Genomic DNA, 15778 nt, shown 5'->3' with positions numbered 1-15778 from the left:
TCAAAAGTTACGTCAAATAACCGATTTTTTTTTAATCAAAGATGGCTGCCAAGATGGCTGCCAAATTACAAAAATAACACTTTCAATCGATTTCACACACCTAAATTACCCAAAACATTTTTATTTGTCTGCATAAAATGCCTCGTTCAAAAGTTATGTCGATAACCGATTTTTATTGAAATCCAAGATGGCCGCCAAGATGGCCGCAAAATAAACCCAATGGGACAATATTTGATGTTGGGAGCATCAAAATTCATTTACTAGACACCTTAAGGATTACAAAAAAATAGGTTAGAAAAATATATCCAGGGGGTGCAAGGGAACCCTATATTCCTCCCCAACTAATTTCGTAAAGTAAAGTTTAGTTCAAAGCATTAGGCCAAGTTGGGAAGTCGTAAATCGCAGCTGGACCCACCTTTGTCGCAGATGGCTCCCCTCCATCCCGGTAAGCACTCACAGGAACCGCTGATGTGATCACACCGCGCCTCGTGCAAACACACGCAGGCGTTCTCACAATTCTCACCGTAGACACCATGCGGACACACTGGAAAATAAAAATAATAAGTTATTGACTCTGTTATTGAACAAATCAGGGCATTTTGTCACACGGGAAAGACACACATACTGAAATTTGTATCCTTGTGACATTTCTTTGTTCTCGTGTACTTAAGTTTTCAAGATTGAAAGTACAGTTTCAAAATGCTCTTATTTTAACCAGAATTAATTTCCTTGGCTGAAATTTGGAAATTCCTAGTTTTTGAGTAACATCCACATATCTATTTCGTGAAAACCTTGTGGAGACGTATTCATCTATAGAAATTGCCCTGTGGAGACGTATACAATCTTTTGTTCCCTACTGTGTGCATGTCTCCAGAGGGCACTGTGTATCATATCACTCGAAACCTTGATAGATCAACTGTCCGTTGGATCAAACATATTGTTCTCACATGTGGGAGTGTTAAAACATCTATGAAAGTGTAGTTTAGGGCCCTGTTCCATAAATAGTATGTCCCAAAAAGTGTCCATCTGACTATTTTTTAAATAACTACAAAACCATGAGGTCAACTTTGAAAATTTTTGATTGTGCAGATACTCTTTATCCTTGGCCGAAACACATACGAGTTTCATTTAATTTCAGTCAAGCATCACTACAAAATTGTCAATTGATCACAGCAACATTTTTGGACACTGTGACCAAGTTCCTTGCCTTATGAATTTCAGTGCTGTGTTATGTAAGCTGTGTAAAGTCCTGCATGTTGTGAAAAGGGCTGCAATTGGGATTGGAATCATTTGCCTGGCTATCAGTCATCATGGCAAGACCTCAGATTAACGCTCAAGGGCAAATGATTCCAATCCCAAACCACATCAGCCTTTTTTCACAACAGTGGACCATGGGCCTTATTCAGGAGTTGGCCATTTTTGTCGAGTTCCCTGAATGTATTTCATTAATTGTCAACTGTTGAATGGGATGGCGCCAGACTATTCATGCAAGCATAATGCAGCTATAATTTACAGTCATTTTTTTTTTTTAATCTGGCTTTAAACATTAGGGAATGTTTAATTACAAATTTAAAATTATTCATTTTTGAAGCAGACTGGAATTTATTATAAATTAACTTGCTTTCATTTCTCTACACAAGTTCCAAAATTCACGATTTTACTTCACTCTCAATCCAATATGGCTGACTCGTGAATAAGGCCTATGGCGAAAATTGCTAAAAATGAACCCTGGGTCATTTCGCAGCTGTTTCTCCATATGTAGCTCTGCCCATCTGTGCCTGGTTTTGACAAACCAAGTCACATTTGTGAAAACAGAAAGACAGTGGGGGTGAAAATGGGGGAAGGGCTTAGATTGGATAGGGGGGGGGGGGTATCTGCTGACCTACCTTCGTTGCATAGAGGTCCGCTCCAGCCCGGCGTGCATATACAGTCTCCAGTGACTGGGTCACATCCGGCATTGTTTTCACACTCGCAACGTTCCGCACATACTTGGCCGAAATACCCAGCGCCACATTCTGTGCAGAAACAAAGACAAAAAAAATCTTAACAATATCTTATGAAAGAAATGCGGGAAAAGACTGGCAAAGTCAGGAAATAATGCATTAGAATCATTCTCCCCTGTTTTGTGAATGGAACAGGCCACAAGTCAGTCCTTTCTCACTTACCTTCACTGCAAGTTGGACCCCTCCATCCCGGGGCACAGGTGCACATTCCAGTCTCGGCGTTGCAAGCCCCTCCGTTTTGGCACTGGCACTGATGACGGCACATCAGACCGTAGTGGCCGCGGGGACACCCTAGGAACGGAAAAAGAGAAAAAAAAAAATGAAACTAGAGTTTGCAAATTTTGACCAAAAGCATATTAAAAGTTCAACAATTCTATCTGATTCATTTTATCATGAAATCAACCAATTCTAGAGGGCCATTTATTTGCGTTCAAAAGAACAATGGGAATACAACTGCATTATTTCCGACTAGAATATTTTTGGAAGACCGGGGCAAACTGGTCAAAAAGTGATAATAAGTTAATGTTGAAAGTTCAACAATTCTATCTGATTCCCTATACTTCATTATATCATGAAATCAACCAATTCTAGTTCCAAATCTCTTGAGAACAACACCATCCATTATATAATTTGGTGGTTTTTTGGAGGCCCATTTATTTGTGTTCAACAGAACTAAGGGAACACAACTGTGTTATAGACGAGAATTATTTGGAAGACTGGGGCAAACTGGTCAAAAAGCGATAATAAGTAAATCGTCGGTCGCACCACGAAGTGACGTATCGTGTGCACAAAGTCCAATGACGATACGTCAATTCGTGGTGCACCCGACAAAATGTACGGCGTGTGGGCATACGCTATCCGGTCTTTATATAGAGATCAGTGAGTCGACCGCTGGTCAAAACGTCATCACAAAACTTCTGGGTCTTGGCTCCCTGCTGTGCGTTATTATGCACAGGGTTATTGGTAACCAGCGAAGCAACTGTGCTTCTTGGTCCAGTTCCAAATAGTTGACTAGAGTAGTTCAACCATCCTGGGTTTGAGCGAAGTTAGCCAAACTATGGTTAACCATAGCCCTCGCTTTAAGACTTGCTCAACAATTCAAGTTTTCGGAACTTACTGGTGGTGCAGTTTGCTCCGAAGAAGCCCAGCGGGCAGAGACACTCGCCGTTGCTTTTGTCGCACAGCTGACTGATCAGCGGACAGCTGCAGTTCTGCTTGCAATCCACGCCCCACGTTCCATCCAAACATTCTGTCAGCAAATTGAGGGATTAGGAATTGCAAGAGAAAATGTTACAAGTTGACAATTTGAGTGATATGAGTTTGACCATTCGTGGTGTTATTCCGAGTTTGAGATTAAGAACACCTTCAACCAAGTTAGACCAATCATGGTGTTATTTTGGGGAAATGTTTGACAGATGTGACCACACTTGGTGTTATTTTTAGAACAAGTTTAAACACTCATGGAGTTATTTTGAGAACACTTTGACAAGTTAGACAACTCATGGTGTTATTTTGAGAACTTTTTCAACAGGTTTGAACACACAGTGTTTTCTGAGAACACTTCCGCAAGTTAGACAACTCATGGGGTTATTTTGAGAACTTTTCAACAAGTTTGAACACACACGGTGTTATTTTGAGAAAACTTCAACAAGTTAGACAACTCATGGTGTTATTTTGAGAACACTTTCGACAAGTTTGAACACATATTGTGTTATTTTGAGAACACTTCAACAAGTTAGACAACTCATGGTGTTATTTTGAGAACATGTCACTTTCGACAAGTTTGAACACATATGGTGTTTCTTTGATAACATTTCAACAAGTTTAAACATCAGTGTGTTATTTTGTTGTCACATTTGACAGATGCAACACAATTGCGTTAATTGTAAACATTTACATGGATTTATCATCTTTTACATTGTTTACACAACTTATTTTTAGCCACATGTGCAAAAATCATGGTGATAGTTATTTGTCAAAATTAGTGTACATATGCTTTCGGCTAAATTTTGAATTCTAGTATAAGCTACCAACACCAACATGCACACAAACAAGATGAGCTGATCTATGTGTTGGAACAACACATTACCAACGTTTTAAAATTCAAGTAAGCCTTTGAGTTTCTTCATTTTCAGAAGCCAGAGTGATGACATGTAACTAGGCTAGAAGTGCAGCTACATACTAAAGCACTACATATACATGTGCACAATTTTGGTCTTCCTAAAAGCCTGCTGGCCAAGAAACATTTAGCGTTTCTACTTTCACAAGACGGCAAAAAGTCTGCTAAACATTTTTACATTGAATGTCTGTCATTGGCTTCCAACTACAACTATCACATGTCAAAAAATCCTTGTCTGTCATTTCTCAGCATCATTCTTAGAGGTTTAGTTGACACTTTTACTCAATCACAAGTTAATTCACAATTGAGTTCAGATGGAACAATGAAGGTGTGAGGTTGGCGCAGTGGTTACTGTCCTTGCATTCCAACGCTGTGGCCTGGGTTCGATTCCTGCCCTGGTCCACATGTGGATTGGGTTTTCAGTCCCTGCCTGATTCCGTGGGTTTTCCCAGAATATTCTTCTGGGGTTTTCCTCCCACCTCTAAAACTGTCATTTCTTTTCATTGTCTTCTCTCTACAGGTTTCTTCAGGCTTGCGAGCTACAGTGCCTTGGGCACTTTTGAGGAATCCTTGGTTTCATTACCAGAAATAAATACATATATAAATATATGAATATAATGTCACATGACTTGTGATTGACCTCCAAATGACCTGTGTTACTTGTGGTCAAATGTCACACCAGATAACAAGTTTGGTTTTTCAACAACAAAGAAGTCAGTCGTGACAAAAATAAAACCCCAGATATATTAGTAGAAAGAAATGGCTTGTGATAAAAATGGATTTTTATGAAAACTAAAATACACAACAGCACAGTTAGACTATAAGCTACATGCTAATTGCTACGTAATAAGCTACATGCTAAGAAGCTATCATGCTTTTAAGCTTAAAAGAAAGATGCATGCATGCATGGCCAAATAGGTGTCATGGAAATGGGCGCTAGAATCACAGCGGTAACAAATATTGTGATTTTCTGTATTGGTGATGACGATGATTTCTACATACAGGATTTGCACTGTTTTGTACACAGTGATGATTTCAATGTATATATTTGTCCGTAGTTAACGTGACGTCATTTCGTTAGAAGACTGCCATCACCCGTTTACGCACAGACCCTTTAGAGTCTTGGAGTCATGTTGGCTTAGTGGTACTTTCCTCGCCTACCACCCCTGTGACCCAGGTTCGAATCCCGCCTGGGCCAATATGTGGATTGGGTTTTCAGTCCTTATTTGATTTCGTGGGTTTTTCTCAGAATATTCTTCTGGGTTTTCTCCCACCTCTGAAACTGTAATTCCTTCACATTGTCTTCTCTTTACTGGGCCTCATGGGAGACCAGTGGATTCCACTGAATGGGCTACCAAGTTGAACTAAGAATTAAATAAACAAAATAGATAAAGAATCTTTTGCAGCGATCTTTGCAGAGATTTTGAATTTCGAAAACTGTGAGAACTGGGTCAAATCAAATCTCTTCAGATTAACAGATCAGCTGCGTGAAAGTCTTCAGCGCGAGATCTGACATAACAAGATAATCTTTCAAATACCTCTAAAGTTCTTCAAAATTGTAAGTGTAAAAAAACAATTGAAACAAGGTTTCAGGATTCTTCAGGCTTGCAAGATACAATGCTTCACCTGTGAAGACTCCTTGGTTTCATCACGACAACTGAAACATCGTCATCCTTATCATCATTTTGTTCAAATGCTGTGATGTTCGTGTTTGCGTTTTGGAACCTGATATTGCCTGTACAGTCCAAATATATATACGCCCTTTATTTCCCACGACCCTAGGTGACCCTACGCATGACATACAGGGGCGTGTTTTTGTGACCGCGACCAGAAGCATGTTTGTGACGTCAAATTGATAACCAGAAACATGTTTACACATGCGCACAAAAATGCTGCACCGAAAACTGTGTCAAAAAGCTGTAAACAAACATGGCGGACATTTTGACAACATCAATAATTTTTAGTTATTCGCGGCCAGTCCCGGCGAAATTTGGGATAATACCTTGTGGGCTTGTAAGTTGTTTAGACATTTTATTACAGGTCACTTAAAATCTACAAACTTACGATCGATGTACGTATTAAAAATAAGCATTACAAGCTTATTTCCGCAACACTGTTTTGTTACATGTCATGTATTTATCTTTCCGCCATCTTGAAATGCACTCCGTAACCATGGAGCTATCCGTAACCGACCCTTGGCCTTGGTTCAGTTTTGGTTGGAACAGTGACGTCACTCCAGCCAACCGAAGTCGCCAAAACACTCAACCAATGACCAAAGCTGAAACATGTTTCTGGTCACAGTCACGAAAACACGCCCCAGGCAATTCAGCGTCCATTCTCACCCTCAGCGCAATCAACACCCCTCCAGCCAGCCGAACAGAAACATGCACCCGTGATCTTATTGCAGTCGTTGCCGCCGCAGCGGCAGTCAAATTTGCAGTTCACGCCGTATTGCCCGTATTCGCACACTGCGTGTGGGTGGACGATACGAGATTGGGGGGAGGGGCAAAGGGGCAGGATGATCAAAACAAAAATATGATACATGAAACAGCAGCATGAAGAATTCAATTGTGTGATTGTGACCCACTCACAGAAAATAACGGTTGAACGTCTTCTTTTTTTTCAAGCTTTCAACAAAATTCCACTCGTCACTAGACTTTTAGATTCACTTTCTATTGGACAGATTTCTGGCAAATGAAACCTTTTCTCAATTTTTTTTTTATAAAGTAAAGGCTTTCTAAAACTTTCTCACATTTGGAAGTATGTTTCCGTAATTTTCTGTAAGTGAGTCACTTTTTTGTTTTGTTTTATAAAATAAAGACCAAAAGACACAGTGATGTAGTGCACACGCTTTGAACTGGTAAAAACGAAAAGAAAAGAAACTTTTACGACTTTTTTTCATGAGCTTTCGCATGAATACGATGGTGCTATTTCTAGTGGTGGGCATTTTCAGATAGTACGGATACCCTGTTGAAGTAGAACACGGGTATCCGGGTACCCATAAAAGAAACCCAACCTTAAAATTCAAATCCAGAAAGTTGTCTCAAGGGCTTTTAATATAGCTTTAAGGTGTAAACTGCAACTTTCGCGAGCATAATTTTTTGCATGTTAAAATGCACATAACTGTGAAATCTGTTTTGGTTTTACCAAGAAGCCGGGTTTTCATTTTGAAAATTCCCCACAAATGGCATTCAAAACTTTTCTTTTCATTGTCTGAGAAGGTACTAAGTAAATTGTACAGTTGGTTACGATACCCAATTCCAAAATCTGGAACTGGTGTCATATGAAAATCGGACTTGTATGAAAATCGGACTCTTTTCCCTTTTATTGGTTAAACCCTCTCACGTGACCGGTCCCTCTCCTAATTTGGGCGATTCACAATGCAGTGCGCCAACAAGAGTTTGCCGTGGAGAATCCATTTTTCTAGTTTACGGTCGACAAAACATGGCCCATTTGAATGGGTGTCAGTAGACAACTTGAACTAATTTGTTATAGATTGGGGCATAGCGTTCTGCCGCCTCACAAAAAAAACACATTGATAAAAAAAAAAAAAAAAGAGCAAACAGATACTCGAAGCATAACTTTACGAAACTACTGACTGGAAAAACGAACAATTTCAAATGTCCCGCGCTGTGAATTTGTCGACCATCTCCCACAATGCACTGAGAAAAATGAACTCTTCGTGGCAAACTCTTGGTGGCGCACTGCATTGTGAATCGCCCAAATTATCTATGCATGAGCATGCGCAATACCACCAGTGAGTCCGTATTTCATAAAACCTAAATTCATGCTACACCGGTTCCCGACATCAGCGGTGGAGTTACTCAGGGTACCCACTTCCGATGCACATGCACCCCTAGCTATTTCTGAACGATATAACATACTGCTTCGAATGTTTTAACGCTACATCACTGTGCCTGTATTTTTGGTATACATGTACCATTGCGGCATGCTCGTATGTGTATGAACTTTTGTTTTTGCTTCATGCTTGAAATATGAAAAAGAAAACAAAAAATAACATGATTGAAAATTGTCAGAAATCACAGAAATCACAACAGGAGGTTTCAACAATTCTACAAGTACCTTTTTTATAAGCCTTCTGCAAACCGAAAGAATTTGTTTGATTCTCAGGAATTAAACAAGAGAAATATGCAAGAGTTGACAAGCTTTTTTGCAATTATTGCCTCAAGCCTACGACATTTTGTGACAAAGCTACAATATCACCAAAAATCAAGCATTTTTCTAATTCAGAAAGTTCCTTTTTCTAACTTGCCTTTCCTAGCTGCATTTTGAATGTTTTTTTTTCTTTTTGCAATCTGTTTTTTTGGTCAAAGTGCAAAAATGCAAGATATAAGCAGAAATATAACAACTCCACATATGAAATACAGAAGCCATTTTGAAGACAATCCTTTCAGATACCTGCGAAATTGGTCTCCATATTTGACCGCCAGTTTTAATTTTAAACAGGAGCCTCACTTTCAAGTGCCATAGCCTCACTTTCAAGTTGCACTTATGTGCAGAGAAACAGGCCGCAGCTTGACAGAGTACCAGTGAAAGTCCCCATACTGGCACTCAGGATTTAATTTTCAACACAAGCCTCGCTTTGAGTACCATAGCCTCACTTTCAAGTTGCACTTGCGCGTGCAGGAAAACCTAACTGGCCACTGCTTGGCAGAGTACCAGTGAAAGGTCAAACAGGCATGTTGCTACTACAAGCATTGTTTGGCTGGTTGACTTACGATGTTCGCAGGCTTGCCCATAGTAGCCGGCTGGGCACTCGCGGGAGCAGTCACCGGTGACCTTGCTGCAAGACGAGACATCGCGACACTGACAGACGTGACGGCACTGCTCGCCCCACAATCCCGATGGACATTCTGCGAAGACAAAAATGTATCATTTATTTCTGGTATGAAACCTCAAAAAATTCCTCGTAAGTGCATAAAAGAGCATTGCACAGTCCTTAAGAAACCTTTGTATACAATGAACACGTGCTACGGTTTGGAAACGTAGTGAAGTCTGTCACAAGCCAATATGGCCCATCAGGCCGGTGTTTATCTCCGGTTTCCTTGGCATGAAACAACTGTGAATATTTCTATTCACCCTGGATGGGATGCCAGTCCATCACAGGTTACTCCCCAGCTAATGTCAGTACCCATTTATACTCCTGGGTGGAGAGAGGCAAGTGGGGTAAAGTGGCTTGCCCTAGGACACAACATATGGCCAGCAGCTGGATTCGAACTCCTGACCCTCTGATCATGAGTCAGTCACCCTAACCACTAGGCAACACTCCCCTTCAAGTTTGGAGGTGGGAGAAAATCACATAATAAATATTCTGAGAGGAAAACCCACACTATGAGGAAGGGTATGAAAAAAAATATCCAAATATCAGCGGGATTCGAACCAGGGGTAGAATTTAGCATTTGAGTCACAGAAGTAGAATTTAAATGCCAAAAGGTTGGAATCCCACAGGATCTAGCCACCCAAACCCTTCCATGTTCTACCTCCGGTCACCAAGCTCGAAATTGTAAAAAACTAACCTTTTTCGCATCTTGCGCCCTCGTAGCCTGGCTTGCAGTTGCACGTTCCCTGCAGAGCGTCGCATCCCGTGGAGAAGTGACTGTTGCAATCACAGAGCTCCGTGCAGCCAGTTCCAAAATAGAAATCCGGGCATTCTGTCAAAAAAAAAAAAATTGGAGATGAAATAACGTAATACAAGACTATATAAAGTGTTTGTCAAATTTTGATGTCATGCATAAGTGAAAAACAAGGAAATCAGTTTATCCGAGGAAAAGTTGCATGCCTGGGCAAAGGCAAATACTCATATCTGTTGTTCTACATGGTGAGTACAAAAAAAGAAAACCCAAATGGCGCCCCCTATTTTGTAAAGAAGTTGTGCATGTAGCGCATTCTAGATCTAGGATCTGAAAGCCCAATTAATAAGCTTTCTGTTAGTACAAGAATCATTGAAATCACTCATGTACTTTTCAAGTTATGAAATTTTGAACACAAACACGGTTTCACAATTTTGTCCACGGATCACATTAAAGGTACGTGATATTTCAGTAAATTGAAACCATGTCGTATCTTGAAAACGATATCAGAATAATCCCATAAGTCTCCGGGGTAGCCAAGTAGAAGGCAGGGCAAGACTATAAACTCTTGACAGTATAACGCATGTGGTTAACATTGAAAGCAGGTGTTTACATAAAGTTTATGATAAGTGCCAGTTATATATTACAATGTGTTTGAGTATACTGACTTTGGTTGCAGAAAGGTCCAAACGAGCCTGGGCACAGACAGGAGCCGTAGCGTTTATCGCAGGGCACACCGCTGGGGCAGTTACAGTAGCGGTCGCAGTTATCTCCAAACATTCCAACCGGGCAGCCTGAATGATGAAGACAGAGAAAATATTCCTCAACGACACTAAATTAATTCAAAAACCTCAGTTTAATGAGGGGCGATTTTGGACAGTCGCAATTACATGTCCCACTAAAATGTTTTCAAAAAAAAAATGCTTTCAGCTTCAAAAGCAGTGGGGAAATATATGCAGATGACTGTGAGGGGTGGGGGTAGAGCTAGGTAGGGGGTAGGGGTAAGGGGTAGGGGGTAGGGGTAAGGGGTAGGGGGTAGGGGTAAGGGGTAGGGGGTAGGGGGTAGGGGGTAGGGGGTAGGGGGTAGGGGGTAGGGGGTAGGGGTAGGGGGTAGGGGAGGGGGTAGGGGAGGGGGTAGGGGGTAGGGGAGGGGGTAGGGGTAGGGTTGGGGTGGGGTGAGAATGACAAATACATCATTTTCTTTTGGAAACTCATTAACTCATTTTAAGAAACTCATACACTCTTATTGGGCAGTCAAGAAGAACTCTTTCACATGATACGTTGAAGGTCAAACACACTCAATGATGTTGCACATAAGTCGTTGTGCTGACCCGAAAATCTATCAAACCAGAGCTCAAAGAAATTACGATCACTGGTCCCCTTGGATAGGGTGATGGGTACCAGCAAACTATAACATATTGCTTACCGTCGCTGCAGTATTCTCCTTTGAATCCAACTGGACACGTACAAGCGCCGTTGACAGGGTCACATGTGCCACCGTTGATGCAAGGACAAACCTCATTGCAACCCTGACCAAAAGTATTCGACGGGCAAGCTGTAACAAAACAGAGAAATGTTCGTATCAACAAGAGTGAAAGACTCTGACTGCTGCACAATTATTACCCCTGTTCATCAGGCTGTGAGACCACTTTCCTATAATAGTTTGAGACCAGTACACTGTCGTATCTACCCTCACATGCACCGATTTATAATCTTTGCTGGACAGAGGCAGTTGCAGTAAAGTGTCCTGCCAAAGAACACGTGCACCATGTTCCCTGTCTCAGTAAAGTGTCTTGCCCAAGAACACAAGCACCATGTTCCCCGTCTGGGTCAAGTATCTTGCCCAAGAACACAAGCACCATGTTTCTGTCTGGGTAAAGTGTCTTGCCCAAGAACACAAGCACCATGTTCCCTGTCTGGATAAAGTGTCTAGCCCAAGAACACAAGCACTATGTTCCCTGTCTGGGTAAAGTGTCTTGCCCAAGAACACAAGCACCTTGTTCCCTGTCTCGGTAAAGTGTCTTGCCCAAGAACACAAGCACCATGTTCCCTGTCTGAGTAAAGTGTCTTGCCCAAGAACACAAGCAACATGTTCCCTGTCTGGATAAAGTGTCTTGCCCAAGAACACTAGTACCATGTTCCCTTCTGGGTCAAGTGTCTTGCCCAGAACACAAGCACCATGTTCCTAGTATGGGTAAAGTGTCTTGCTCAAGAACATGAGCACCATGTTCCCTGTCTGGATAAAGTGTCTTGCCCAAGAACATAAGCACCATGTCCCCTGTCTGGGTAAAGTGTCTTGCGCCCAAGAGCACGAGCACCCCATGTTCACTGTCAGAGTCAAAATCCACATACCATGGCACATGAATTAGAACAACATAACTATTGAATCGCGGGGTCCCAAAATTAAACTCAAAACACAAGTGGTAGAGTACTTACTCTCATTGCAGATGTGACCGGTCCAGCCTGGCGGACAGTCGCAAGCGTCTTGCTTGAAATTGCACAGCGCGCCGTTCTGGCAATCGGAACAGCTGAACTCGCAGTCTGGTCCAAACGCACCGAAGAGACACTCTACAAAGATGATGATCAGGAAGAAAATAGCATCTGCAATTAATCTGATGCCTTGAAAAATATTCTTAATGGAATTTAATAAATAAGATGTGTGAGTGAAAGGAAGACAGAGATTATGATGTGATCTGGTGTTATAACAGTGAATGTTATGGACTGCAGTATGAAGCAAGAACAATATACATAAAAATACCCCGAGCAATTACCAATGATCGTACGTGCCTTTCAAAATTACTTACACTGCCTTTCATCCCAAGTGTCTCTCCCCCCCCCCCCCTTAAAACGTCTTCACAGAACACCAGGGAAACCATATAAGATTTCTTACTCTCTGGTTGCTATGGTGATGTTGCTAGCGTGTTGTCATGGCAATGAAGAGAGAAAAGTGCTACTTACTCGTCCGGACTGGTGGCTCTTCGAACGCCTGATTGGTCGGGTTGACAGGTGGAAGAACACCTGAAGTGAAAAAAAAAGTCCACGACACGTGAAAATATCCTGAAAACTATATCGGATCATTTGCTTTTCATGCATTTTGTTCGTTGCAATAATACCACCACTCAAAATTCAAAGAAGAAAGCTCAAAACCAACCTGTTTAAGTTTCAGCTCAGTGGATACTACGGTTTGCGTGAAAAACAATGCACAACCTTTGATAACAAACTAACGTCGACTACCGTTCCTAATCAAATGTCATCCATGTACAGGCAGGCAACTGGGAATTCCTAACCACACACGACTTGTGTGGTTTAAAGTTGCAACGGCATTCATGAGAAGTTAAAATCGATGAAATCAGGGGACTCGAGGAAAAGTTGCATGCCTGCGTGTAAGTTATGTTTGATGGTCCGAGGGTAATCTTACGTATGCAGCTTCGGCCGTCGCCATCGAGTTCATAACCCTGGTTGCAGTAGCATCTGTACGACCCGTCAACGTTGCGACACAACTGCTCACAGCCCCCTCTGTTGTTGACGCATTCATCCACATCTGAAGGTCAAAGGTTAAATAATAGAAAATTTGTTTATGAATTCAAATAAATCCCAAAGGGAACTGACTCTGTGCATTGTAATAATTTCTAAAGGTCAAATAAAGAAACTTGAGTGGAGAAGGGTTTGAACCTGCAACCTCTAGACTGTCATTCCAGTGCGCTACCAAAATAGGGCTGGCTAACTGGGTTAGTAAAGTACCAAATGGGCAACCTGAAAGTCGCAGGTTCACACGCCGCTCCAGTAAATTTCAACAAATATAAGAGAACCTAGAAAACAAGAGTTCAGCATTACCATATATTTCAAATCAGCCCAAAATCCTCTAATTGAAAACTAATGAGAACAGTTTCTGATATAAGTTTGTCAAAAAAACTCAAAATCAGGCAGAACTTGGTTCTTCAAAAAGAGTAATAACCTAAAACTGATGACAGGTTGATTTTTTTAATACCAATTTTAGGATTTGGGTAAGTTTCCTGACAAACGTCTGGAAAAACAGATGAGTCGAAGTTTTAAAGTTCAGTCAAAGCTTTAAGACATCATTCTAGAGGCACTATCAAGAGAGATATAACATTTCAGAAATGCTTGCTTTAACAAGCATGATATTCCCCCCCCCCCCAATAGACCTTTTTACACACCGTCACAGTTGCAGCCATCTTGGCTTAGTTGGTACCCGGCATAGCAGCCACAGGAGTAACCACCCTCGTTATTGTAGCAGAGTTGACTGCAGCAGGACTGGTCGTTGGCGCATTCGTTCTCGTCTGAAGGTGAAACAAGACACAGAGAAGTTGATTATAGGTCGGCATGCAAAGCGCCCTCTAGTGGTTGAAGAAACTAATCAAAAACTAATCAGGGCAATTACAAGCCAGTTTGGTGTTCCCACTACCCGTTCCCATTCAGTGGCGTAGCCAGGGTTCTCAACATAGGAGGGCCAGTGGGGGAGGGGGCTGGATGTTTAATTGTGGGTGGGAGGGGGAGGGAGCACCCAATTTCTAAACCTGTTAAACCATGGTCACTTTATTATAGGACTAACAAATTTCCAGTGGCAGGCATGCAACTGGGAAAAACGAGGAAACTCCAAACCACACAAGACTTTGTACAGTATTATCAATTTGTAATGGCATTCATGAGAAGTCCCGAATTTCCAACGTTTATTCGACACGAAACATGCACAATTCCACAACACTGTCGGTGTTGGTGTACATGACCATTACCTACGCGATGCGCTCAACGAAAACATGGTTGGTACCTGGCGTTTTTTGTATTCACATATATCACAGCGATCGGAAACCACAGATAACTGAAATGATAGACTTGATTTCCAGGCTGAATGCTACGTGTGCTTAGCACACAACACGCCCGCACGCGGAGCAGCACGCGAGGCGCCGTTGTATACTGCGCGCAAGTACATTGGCCACCTGTATCGCATGCAGGCTCAGCAACAACAAAGACTTTTTTTAAGACTACTTCAATGAACAACGTTGTGCCGTGCGTGTGCAATCCTTACAACATGTAGGCCTACGTAACTCGAGAGCGCTAACGAGGTAAAATTCAACAAGGAAAGAAAAACGGAATTTTGTGAGATTTTTTAAAAACTGAAATTCCGGCTAAAACTGGGAAAGTGGCATCAATGTGTGTACTTTGCACCATTCTTGTGGCGAACCAGTAAGTGCACAAGGTGTGATTGCGCCCACTCTCAAAAGTGGCCAAAAAAGCGCAATCTATGTTCGTGCACGGAGTGAACGGCTCTGGACCGCGTTCTTTCTTACCAGCACACGTCAACCTGTCGGGCTGTAGCTGGAAGCCGATTGGGCAGGTACACAGTGCATTGTTGCTACGAGTAAGCGTGCAGTTGTGCTGGCACTGTAGATTGTCGCATGGATTCACTGGCGTCAAACGCACTGTCGAGTCATCTGTTGTCGCAAAAAGAAATTGAAAATTGGTTCAAATATCCTTGAAAATTGGTTCAAATATCCTTGAAAATTGCAAAATGAAAATTGAAAATAAGGTTAAATGGGAAACAAGGTGCATTTTCAAGTATTACATAAAAAAAAATTACATTGCATTGGCCCTTTCAATAAAAGATGAACATATGTAATACATGTACCTATTTTTTATAATATTTTTCTTGAGATGTTAAATTTGCAGATTGTATGCCGCTTGTTCTTTGTACAACTCGACAGTGAAACAGTTAGTAAACAGCATAACTTTGTATGTCGGCTGCTTACGAACAATCCTCGTTACTCACGTGAACATGTGACACCGTCTCCATCCAGCAAGTAACCTTCCGGGCAGTCGCAGCGAAACGAGCCCTCGGTGTTTACGCAAATGTGGGAGCATGAGTGATACCCAAGATCGCATTCATTCTTATCTGTCAAAATACGAACAATGCCATAATTTTTTTTGAAGGGAATACACAACATTTGCAAACATCAAAAAAACAAAACTACAAAATTATTATGAAATACCTTACTAAACTGTTAGTGAATGACGATCTAAAGCATCCTGTAAAATTATGGCACCTAGTG

The 15778-nt window shown here is 41.6% G+C and overlaps 1 protein-coding gene across 1 annotated transcript in view; it reads right to left on the bottom strand.

The window, feature by feature from the left end:
- The window catches only part of LOC119731721 (multiple epidermal growth factor-like domains protein 6), a 42642-nt gene that overhangs the window by 17697 nt on the left and 9167 nt on the right, over nucleotides 1–15778 (bottom strand). Inside the window, exons 5-18 of the mRNA XM_038204944.1 lie at nucleotides 15499–15621; nucleotides 15020–15163; nucleotides 13889–14011; nucleotides 13132–13254; nucleotides 12672–12731; nucleotides 12150–12281; nucleotides 11140–11268; nucleotides 10382–10507; nucleotides 9660–9794; nucleotides 8862–8996; nucleotides 3121–3252; nucleotides 2166–2294; nucleotides 1887–2015; nucleotides 416–544 (exon numbers count right to left, since the gene is read on the bottom strand). Of these exons, the coding sequence (XP_038060872.1) occupies nucleotides 416–544; nucleotides 1887–2015; nucleotides 2166–2294; nucleotides 3121–3252; nucleotides 8862–8996; nucleotides 9660–9794; nucleotides 10382–10507; nucleotides 11140–11268; nucleotides 12150–12281; nucleotides 12672–12731; nucleotides 13132–13254; nucleotides 13889–14011; nucleotides 15020–15163; nucleotides 15499–15621 (1749 nt within the window). The remainder of the gene's footprint in view (nucleotides 1–415; nucleotides 545–1886; nucleotides 2016–2165; nucleotides 2295–3120; nucleotides 3253–8861; nucleotides 8997–9659; nucleotides 9795–10381; nucleotides 10508–11139; nucleotides 11269–12149; nucleotides 12282–12671; nucleotides 12732–13131; nucleotides 13255–13888; nucleotides 14012–15019; nucleotides 15164–15498; nucleotides 15622–15778) is intronic.

The sequence above is a fragment of the Patiria miniata genome, unplaced genomic scaffold, assembly GCF_015706575.1.
Source record: "Patiria miniata isolate m_02_andy unplaced genomic scaffold, ASM1570657v1 HiC_scaffold_24, whole genome shotgun sequence".
Classification (NCBI taxonomy): domain Eukaryota; kingdom Metazoa; phylum Echinodermata; class Asteroidea; order Valvatida; family Asterinidae; genus Patiria; species Patiria miniata.
This window is presented reverse-complemented; position numbering and strand designations above follow the sequence as displayed.